At 34.1% G+C, this 10,466-nt stretch overlaps 2 protein-coding genes across 2 annotated transcripts; both read right to left on the minus strand.

Annotated features, from left to right (window-relative positions):
- Window positions 1-3,433: 3,433 nt before the first annotated feature.
- LOC128668078 (golgin subfamily A member 6-like protein 22) lies at window positions 3,434-4,896 on the minus strand. The gene is made up of 3 exons (XM_053740244.1): window positions 4,463-4,896; window positions 3,981-4,342; window positions 3,434-3,864 (listed from the first exon to the last, which is right to left on the minus strand). The coding sequence occupies exons 1-3, from the start codon at window positions 4,894-4,896 to the stop codon at window positions 3,434-3,436; spliced, it is 1,227 nt and encodes a 408-aa protein (XP_053596219.1).
- A 207-nt stretch (window positions 4,897-5,103) lies between these two features.
- Window positions 5,104-5,667, minus strand: LOC128668079 (uncharacterized). Its single transcript, XM_053740245.1, has one exon. It carries the CDS (start codon window positions 5,665-5,667, stop codon window positions 5,104-5,106), a length of 564 nt encoding a protein of 187 aa, XP_053596220.1.
- Between the last annotated feature and the right edge of the window lie 4,799 nt (window positions 5,668-10,466).

The raw sequence follows: 10,466 nt of genomic DNA on the forward strand, positions 1-10,466 counted from the left end.
AGATTGACTGTACGACTAATCGTCTCAAGATCGAAAACGGTTTTGAATGATGTTGTCTATGGTACCTTCGATCTTAACAAAATCTCCCCAGATAATTACTTTTCTCCCCCACTCTTAAATATCTGTGGTCATAAATCAGGAAGAGAGGGGCAAAAGGGAGTACTTAAGGAAAGACTGAGTTTTTGGCGGCTCGAATAGGGGAAGAAGGGAGGGGGATACTTACTTGTTGTCTCAATATAGCACATTTATCGAAAATTAAAAATCTTTAAATTTGAAGCAAAATGCGTCGTGAAAAAAAGATTTGATATTTGCTCTTTTTACCCCTTTTATTTCTGCTAGTTTTGTACCATGTGTTCGTCATTAATATGCTCCAACAAAAAAAATTTTTATATGGGGCAACATGGTCCCTCTGAAAAATCTACCAAAATTCGGTTATTATTTTATTTCATCTGAAAGCTACTAATCAATAAATTTTTTTCTCTGTGTCCATCTTTGGTTCATTTTACTCAATCCGTGATTCGATATAGGGCGAATTCTTATACGGCGCGTACCAGGTTTTTCAAACTACAAATATTTTTTATTGCAATAAAATTTATTTTACATAATAATCAGTTTGACTTCAAGTAAAGAGTCTCTATTTTTTTATCTCATTCGAAATTAATCGACTGAAATAATTTATTTATTTTTCCGTCAAGCTTTTGAATTAGCAGTAGGAAACTTATGAATTCGAATTAAAGCTTAATTGTAATTTAATCTATAAGAGAAAATAAATTTAAACTGGATAATTATTCTGAACTGGTAGTAAAATTGAGGATAACTTGTGACACTTAAGCCAGAAAAATCTCAAGTGAGTAATTACTTACGCTTAAGCGAATACATATTCATTCCAACTTCAAATTTTGAATGTTAACATTTTTCCAGGGGCTTTGATATTTTATTATTTAGGTTGCATTAAAAAAGTTATAAGAAATAAATAAAGGCAAATAAAATAAATTTAATGTGACTGATGTATTGCCAAAAAAATAATTTTTTAATAAAAATTTTAATGACAAGAAATATATGATTTTTTGAATCGACTGTTTATAAATTTTGGTTGGTAAATATCATAAACTTGGTAATTATTTTTTTTATTTCTTATAGTTTTAAAAAAAAATCTATATCTTGTTGCTTATAAATTGAATATTTGTAATTGGAGAATGATTTTGAAGATTCATCATTCGCTTCTTCAAATTTGTTTCTTTATGAAAAATTCTTTGATTTTTAATCTTTCAAATTTTATATTATAGTCAGAGGAATGGTTTTGATGAGTCACCATTTCTTGGACAAAATTTTTTTTCTACTCTTTATTACTGTGAATTTTAAATTGAAATTCAAACCAAACTATCAAACATATTACAAAAATTTATTTAAACAAAAACTTATAAGGATATTGCGCTTTTGTACAGAAAATCCTACTTATTTTTACTGATCCAAATTTTCCCAAATTTAAAATGGTTTTGAAATTACGCCATTTTTCCTTCATCGATACATTTTATAACCGATAATTTTTAGTTAATTGCGAATCTACTTTCAAATATTTAAAAAAAATTTACCGGAACCATACGAGAGGAAATTTTTTTCTCTATTAAAATTCCTCGATTTTTTTAATCTCTGAAATTTTTTAACATTGCCACTGGGATGGTTTTGATGAGTCGCCATTCCTTACGAAAAATTTTTATCTACTTTTTATAATTGCAAATTTTATCTTAGAATTTAAGCCACAGGTTAAAAATGTGACGAAATTTTACCAAAAAAAAACTTGTAAGCAACTTGCGTTTCTGTACAGACCCCCATTAATTTTCGAGCCCCAAATCTTCCCAAGTTCTAAATGGCTTTGAAGTTTCGCCATTTCTCCCCCATCATCAAATCTTTTAATCGTCAATACTTATAAGTTACACATTGCGAATTCGCTTCTAATCCTGCGACAAATTTTTTATAAACTAAAAATATTAGTTTGTTCACCGAACTCTTGCGAAATGGGTTTTTATGCCATAAAAATTTTAACATGTATCTTTTATGGTTGATAAAAAATTTATGATTTTTAAAGAAAAAAAAAAGTTATTACTTCTGATCAACCTAATAACTTTTTTTGGTTCTCAATAATGTAAACTTTTTTTTTCGTTAATTCTTTTAGCTTGTTTTGTTCATCGACTACGATAAGTAATTTTTTATTTCAAGGCTAACTAATATAAATTTTCTTTATTTATTTTTCAATTCTTTCAGCTAAATTGTATATCTAATATTATTTCTTATAAAATTTACTTGAAATGTATAATCGCAACGATAAAAACTTATTTAAATATTTTTATTTCAGGGCCAACTATATATAAAATAGTTTTATTTGCACAACTTATAGGTCGTATACAAATTTTTACATAAATCATATTTTCATCTGGTAAAATATTCACTTCGTTATATATATTATTTCTTTCTTACTTTTTAACTTCTATAATTTATTTGTTTTTGGCTTCTTATATTTTTTGCTAATGCTGTTCTTTTTGCTCCTTTTTATCACTCCCCATACTGCATTTGTGGCCTTTTGTGCTTTTTGTGCTAGTTCCTTTTTTTGTTTCCCTGCGCTATTCCTTGTGGTGAAATGGTACCCAAGATATTTAAATTCTTTGACTTTTTCGACCTCACTTCCTTTATACATCCATTTCTTTCCCTTCTTTTTTCTACCTCCATTTCTGCATATTAGAATTTTTGTTTTTTTCACGTTCACCTCCATCTTATTCTCTTCTGTGTATATTTCCAGCTCTTTCAGCATCCCTCTTAGCTCCTCTTCTGTGTCCACAACTAGCGCCACATCATCCGCATATTTCATGACATGTATTCGTTGGTTCCCAATCATTGTCCCTCCTCTCTTCTTCTCTTCCATCGTCTTTTCTAGGTCGTCGATATCTATGCCATATAACGCTCCGCTTATCGCACACCCTTGTCTTACCCCTTTTCTTGTTATAAATTCTTTTGTCTGTCTTCTTTTTCCTACTTTCACCTTACAATATGTTCTTTTATATATTTCTCTTATTATTCTGTGCATTCTCCCTCTGGCCCCCTTCCTCCATACCTTTCTCTTCATTTTTGGTCTCCTGACTGTGTCGAACGCCGCTCTAAAGTCTATGAACCCGATGCATAATTTTCCTCCCTTCCTCTTCATTTTGTTGTTTATTAGACTATTCAATACAAATATGTGGTCCCTTGTCCCTCTTTTTTTCCTGAACCCCGCCTGACTTTCTCTTAAAATTTTTTCTTTATCTATCCAGTTATTTAGCCTCTCCGTCATCATAGTTGTCAATAACTTGTACCCTGTATTTAGAAGCAAAATTCCCCTGTAATTTTCTGTTCTTTCTTCGTCTCCTGCTTTGTAAATCGGAATTATCACTGCTGTGTCCCATCATTCTGGCATACTTCCTTCGTCCCATATTCTATTTATAATTTCGCCTATCCATTCAATGACATCTGGTGCACTGTTCTTTATAAATTCTGCTGCCATCCCGTCTTCCCCTGGAGCTTTGTGATTCCTGAGCTTTCTTATTGCGGCTTTCACTTCTCTCCTGCTGAAGTTTTTATTGAGCTTCGGCTCCTCTGATCCTTCATTACTACCTTCTCCTTTCCACGGCTCATTTTCTTCTTCTTCCGATTCTTCATTGCCTTCCCCATTCAGCAGATCACTAAAGTGCTTTTCCCATTGTTTTGCTCTTATGCTGTTGCTTGCAGCTCTTTTCTTTCTTCCTCTGAACCTATTTATGGCTTCCCACCATTTTGTCATGTCTTTGGCGTTATTTATCTCCTCACACCTTTCCATCATCCACCTTTCCTTGCTCTCTTTGATTGTTTCCCTATATTTCTTTCTGCTTTCCTTCAGATTTCTTTTTTTTTCTTTGTTATTATCCTTGATGAATTCTTTGAGCTTCTTCCATACTTCTTTTCTTTTTTTTTACCCTCGATATTGTACCACTTTTTTTTCTCCTTTGTATCTTTGTCCTTCTTTCCTTTCATCACTATCCCCGTCTTTTCAGCCCCTTTTCTTACTATTTCCTTTATATCCTCCCACTCAAGCTCGCTTTTTTCCTCTAGTGCTTCTGTCAGTGCTTCCTGCGTTGCTTCTGCATACTCCTGTATTTTTTCTTTCTTCCAGATCAGCTTATTTGCTCCAATTTCTTCCTGCTCTTCCTCCTCTGACATGCAGCTTCCTTCCTTACTCTCTTCCTCATTTCTCTTTACCTTATATCTCGCCAACACTGGTAGATGATCTGACTCTATTCTTTCCACCACTCTTACCTCTATTTCTTGCTCATCGCCTCTGTCCAGCGTTAGTATTAGGTCAATTACTGATCCTAAACTCTCTTCGTCTCCCCCGACGTAAGTTATTTCCCCACCTTCATCTCCTCTTGCTCTATCATTTTATACGCAGAGTCCTAACTCATCACACATCTTTAGTAATTTTTTTCCTTCGCTGTTTACTGTCTTGTCTCTCGATTTTCTTTTTTTCCTCACTCTGCCTTCGTCCTCTCCTGTTACGTTTTCTTCTCCGATTCTCGCATTAAAGTCCCCAATGATCATCACGCTTTCGTCCCTGTTTGCACATTCTTCTATCTGCCTTCTTAGCTCCGTTTCTAATTTGCTCATTCCTACATTGTTATACACTGTGATTATACTTTCACTTTCCTTACTTTCTTCCAACATCATTCCGTATTTCCATTCTCTGACTTCCCATTTTGGTTTGCAATTTTTTTTTATCCCAATAATATGACCTCCCTTTGCTCTTCCTCTCTGTTTCTCTCTCGTCGCAGGCTTCGCCCACCATTTGAATTCTTTGCTCAGCCTCTCACATGTTATTTCCACCTTATCTTCCATTACTCATGTCTCCACTAGCACAACAATCTCGTTTTCTTCCATCATTGTGGCAGCTTTTTCTACCTCATTCATACCTGCAACATTCCAAAACATTATTTTCCTTCTATTTTCTTGCTCTCTTCCTTTATTTTGGTCCTCTCTCTCCTTGGCCTCTGTGTCTCTTTCTGTACCCACTCTCCACTCCTTTTTCTCATCATTCGCCCACTTTCATAATTCCAATTCTCCTTTTTTTTCATTCCAACACCACCATACCTCCCCAATTTTTATTTTCTTCCCCTCTACTTCTGTTACATTGCCATTACTCTGCTCCAATTTTGCTTTTCTTCTTATCCACCTCTCGACTTCTAACTCTCTACTCGTTTTTTCTTCCCCCACCCACACTCCGGTCCCTTTCATAATCTTCCGTCTTCCCAGAATGTCTCTCTTCTCTTTCTCATTTGCACTCTCGATTATTATCTGTCTTCCTTTCTGGAATTTTACTCTCATCGGCTCAATTCTGACTTTCAATCTCCTTTCCATCACCTCCATTACGTCTTCTTTTCTTCGGTACATGCCATTTTCATAATATATGTGTATGTTTAACCTTTTTTGCTTCCTTTCTTTTAGTTCTTCCTCCAGCTCATTTCCATTAATTTTTTTTGGCTTTTCTTCAATGAGCTTTTCTTTTTCTTGTCTTCTCCATTCTTCATTTGTTTTGTCCTTCTTGTCTTGTCTTTTCCTCGCCTCGCTCACGAATCTTTCCACCTCATTTTCCAAGCTCCATTCCCTCATTTCTTGAACATTCCTTTCATTCGCCCACGCGTTTTCTGTTTCCTTCACTCTTGATCGCCCTCTTTCCTGCCTTCCTCCACTGTTACTCTTTCCTTGTCTCTTTGTGTCGTGACTCTGACTGTCGTGTTGCTTTCCTTTTTTTTTCCTCGGTAGCTTTTGTCTTATTTGGTATGTTCGTCTTACTTTCTTTCTCCTTTTTTATTTTTTCACTTAGCTCTTTAATTACTCTGTCCTTTTCCTTTATGCTTTGTTCTCTTTTACCAATTTCCTTTTCTAATCTTTCTATTTCCTGTCTGTGTCTTCTTTCCTTTTCCACTTGGTCTTCTTTACATTTGCTCCTAATTATTTGGGCCCCTATCTTCGAGGTTTCTTGTCTTGTACATGCCTTTATTTCTTCCATTGATTTCATTATCAATTCTTCAACTTTTGTTTTTACCCTGTCTTCTATCTCTGCGATCAATTGCCACATCTTTTCCTCTGAATTTTTTTCACTATCCTTCATTTCCTGCTTTTGGCTCCAATTTGACATTCCATTCTGCGTTGCTTGTTCTTTTGTCTTTTTTCCCACTTCATCTTTCTGTTTGTCTTTCCTATCATTGATTGTCTCGATTATATCTAACTCTTTCGCCTCTTCATTACTGTCCTTCTCAACTTGCAGACTTCCTCTACTGTTTCTTGCCGGTGTTCTCGCTAGCTGAAATCCGGCTCTGCATCAGTTTGTTCCTACCTCATTTATATTGTCTGTGTTTTCTACCTTTTTTGCTTTTGCCTTTATTATATCCATCTGACTACACACAAATTTTTCTAACGCTCCATTTTTCATACCGTAATCTCTTTTACTCGCTGAATTTGTACTTTTGAATTTGAGCGGCCTTCCCCTCCTTCTCTTGGTCATCCCGGCGCTTGCGCCATTCGCTTTACCTCTCTCATGTCTTTCCTCGTCACTTGTCATCTCTTTGTATGTGCTGCCCTCTCGTTCCTCGTCACTTTTTTCCTTCGTCTTGTCTCCCGCCAATTCCTCTATGTCCGCAAAAACCCGGATTGCTTTTACCTTTTGGTTTCCGCGTCTTTTGCTTTTCCCGTGCCACAGCTTTTCTTTTTTTTTTATTATTCACCTTGTTTGGCGTTTTTCACTCCCACCTTTTTTACTCTAAACTTACTTGCCTTTTCTTTTTTTTTTTCACTATTTCATTTATTTTTGCACTAGCTACTCTTTTACACGTCTGTACACTTACACAGCTTACAGCGCTCCTTTCAGGGCCAACTAATATTTATTATTTTTTTTTTTATTCTTTCAGTTAAATCTTGTATTAAATAAATTATTGTTTATAAAATTGACTTAAAATTACACTTTTCAGCGCTTCATTGTATTGAAAAATACTTATTTAAATGTTTTCATTTCAGGGCAAACTAATATTTAATTTTTTAATTTTTTCAGTCAGGTCTTACATCAAATAAATTATTCTTAATATAATTGACGTCAAGTGGGACTTCAGCGCCTTATTATTACGACGAAGAGTTTTTCAATCAATCCAATATCAAGGTGAACTGTCATAATTTTTTTTATTTTTATTTTTTGACTTTGATTTTAAGTAAATTGTACAAAAAACAACCATACCCATACGTAAAACCATACCAAATTAAAACCAAACTGCTCTTTTCAGCGCCTGGCCCACATGGAGAAAGTTCTTGAGCTTTTAGGGTCCTGTTCATGCAGGGCCCCCCCCCCAAATTTTTTATACGTCTATTCTTTTCAAGTTTTAAATTATACTAAATAAGCAGTCATAAGATATACAAAATTTTTTTTCCGTACAAATAACATAAAATTTTTTTCTTGCAGAGTATAATTTCCTTAAATATAATTTCCAAATACCCATAAAACCCATCTTTAACTTTATCCTTTCCCATTGGACTCAACAAATTCATGAAACTTTTTTTTGTTGAATTTTACGGCAATTAGTAAAAAATTTTCTAACCTAGTCTGCAGAATTTTTATCTATCATCTCTGTACTTAAAGATAAATATATTTATAAACTAAAGTGTAAACTATAATTTAACAAATGTTAAAAAATTGTAATTCTTTCTCAGTCATTTAAAACAATGAAACATTTACTGCGAAAAAATATCGGGGCATTGATGTGAGTTAAATGTTACGGAGGTTAAATTATTATTGACGAACGTAAATTATAGTGGCCCTAAAAAGAGCCATTTCCAACTTAAAGTGTAAAACTTCAGTATCCAATTATAAAAAATCTGTACATAGAAATAAAAAGAATTCCTGACGAAAGACATTTTTCGTTTGAGATTTCCTCAAAATAACATGAAAACCAAATTATAAAGTCGTGATGACAACTTTTTTTTCACAACCCGGGATATTTTTCTACTACTTATTGGTTAGCCGATACCGACTCAATCAATATTGTTATTATTTTGCGTTATAAATAATTACTTAAAGCTGTAAAACTATAAAACTTACACTCTTGTAAACATTAAACAGTCAATAAAAATACTTAGTTGGAATACTTATATTTGTTAAAATAAGAGACTAATGGTGAGGCAAAAATAAATATATGCACAACTCGAAATGTATAAAAAATCATAATTTAGTAAATATTAAAATTTGTACTTGTTGTTTAGCCACTTACTAAATAAATATAAATATTGAAAGAGTATGGAAGCAAGGATTGAATGCTTAGGTGTAAACTTGAATTGTTCTTTACGTATGAAAAATTTGGTGGCCCTGAAAAGGGCCGTTTTTAACTTAAGTCAGAACTTAAGTATCTAATTAGAAAGTATCTTCACCTGTACCATGATATATACTTCATCGCTGGCTTCATGTAATATGCCACAGAAGTCGTCTCTGCCACGTCGTCTGATGCAGTTGCCCAAGTGTATGTAGTCATCGTAGGCCTTGAAAGGAGCAGACTGGTCGGTGAGGGTCGTCAGGTTACCGAGCAAGTCAAGGGCGAAACACTGGGCGGTGTATCTCGTCTTGAGGTCCTTGGACTTGGACGGTTGGATGCCCAACGAAAGCCAAAAGTTGTCTTCCCGGTCGTGGCTTAGCTCCATACGGAAACTCCATGTTTCCTGGATGTCTGTCCTCGGATACAGGGATGACTCTGCAACCTCCACAGCTCCTGAATCTGTCGTGTATAGCTTCGTGCTGATTTTAGTCAGCTTAAACGTGTGGCCAGTTGAATTAATGAAATTCATCTTGACGTGTGAAGTTAAAAACTTGAATATTTTGCGTGACGTACAAAGTAAGTAGTCGGTTGGAAATGACCTACAATGACTGTATGACCATTAAGTAACCTCTGACCTTTACCACCTCCACGACTAAATTTCAACGTACTGCTTTCTGATTGGCTCGCAGTTACCGACGTGACGATTTTCTCGTAATTACTTTCTATCGGTACACGCGCACCAATCACAGCAAAGGAAATATCCCCTCTACTACTTCTAGCTTTCTTATTGGCTCGCAGGTACCGACACAGTGAGTATTGTTGTTATTTTTCGTCGGTACGTGCGATCCAATAGAATTACCGAATCATCGATCCCTGAAATATTTGCATCAGACAAAATATTTAGCATTGCCAACGATGGAATATCAAAACTTAACAATATTAAAATATTCCGTTCGCATTTAGTTGATTTTTTAATAGTAGCTGGCTATTGGCTACTTCAACAATTTTACCACACTGTGAATGATATGAATAATTTTATTGATATATTTGTGAAATTTCAGGAGACTTTCGTCTGTTAGAGAGACACAACTTTCCTTATGACAAGTACACCAAATAATTGTTTGAAAAAATCAAAAATTAATAATAGCTTTTCTATTAATAGCTTTTTCGTAATTCGTCACAAAAAAAAAAAAATAATATTCCGGTACCGGGAATCGAACCTTTTTTTTTTGTTTAAAGTTTCTTTATTTAAATTTACCATGTCATACATAATAGGAATAAATAAACTAAATAACATAAATCCTTAATTTCTAATTGTTTTAAACTTATTAATTGAGATCAACTGGCTGTTGTTGGCAGCGTCTCGGGTCTCTACCATCTTTGTAATTTTATTTACTGCTATTATTAGAGCCACCGAAGGCTCCGGTCGCGATAGTCATTTTTTATTTTTTAATTAATTTTTTTCCCATTTAGCTTTTATTAAAACAGGAAAACAGTGGCTAAGTGTGCTCCTGTAGGCAATTCGAGCCTGCTGTCGACTACTACGTTGATCGTTGTTGGTCAAGCGGAAGCTTGGTTGCCGTGAGCAAATTTAGGGTTTTGTGCGCCGATTTTAAAAAACTACTTATACACTTTTCTATTGAATGTAAATTCTTTTTTTGAATAAACAGAAACTGTTCGCGTTAACAAATAGCTAGGTCCGTGGTTCGATATAGGGCGAATTGTTATACGGCGCGTACCGGGTTTTCAAACTACAAATATTTTTTATTGCAATAAAATTTATTTTACATAATAATCAGTTTGACTTCAAGTAAAGAGTCTCTATGTTTTCATCTCATTCGAAATTAATCTACTGAAATAATTTATTAATTTTTCCGTCAAGCTTTTGAATTAACAGTAGGAAACTTATGAATTAGAATTAAAGCTTAATTGTAATTTAAACTATAAGAGAAAATAAATTTCAACTGGATAATTATTTTGAACTGGTAGTAAAATTGAGGATAACTTGTGACACTTAAGCCAGAAAAATCTTAAGTGAGTAATTACTTACCCTTAAGCGAATACATATTTATTCCAACTTCAAATTTTGAATGTTAATATTTTTCCAGGGGCTTT

The sequence above is a fragment of the Microplitis demolitor genome, chromosome 6 (genome assembly GCF_026212275.2).
Source record: "Microplitis demolitor isolate Queensland-Clemson2020A chromosome 6, iyMicDemo2.1a, whole genome shotgun sequence".
Classification (NCBI taxonomy): Eukaryota; Metazoa; Arthropoda; class Insecta; order Hymenoptera; family Braconidae; genus Microplitis; species Microplitis demolitor.

Excerpts from the sequence above, each read along its gene's own strand:
- LOC128668078 (XM_053740244.1), bottom strand. The coding sequence starts at position 4,896 with ATGGAAGATAAGGTGGAAATAACATGTGAGAGGCTGAGCAAAGAATTC. Across the intron at positions 4,343-4,462 it reads TTACTAAAGATGTGTGATGA|AGGCGATGAGCAAGAAATAG; the intron begins GTTAGGACTCTG and ends AACGCTGGACAG. Across the intron at positions 3,865-3,980 it reads AAAGTGGTACAATATCGAGG|AGAGCAAGGAAAGGTGGATG; the intron begins GTAAAAAAAAAG and ends AAACAATCAAAG.
- LOC128668079 (XM_053740245.1), bottom strand. The coding sequence starts at position 5,667 with ATGAGGGAATGGAGCTTGGAAAATGAGGTGGAAAGATTCGTGAGCGAG.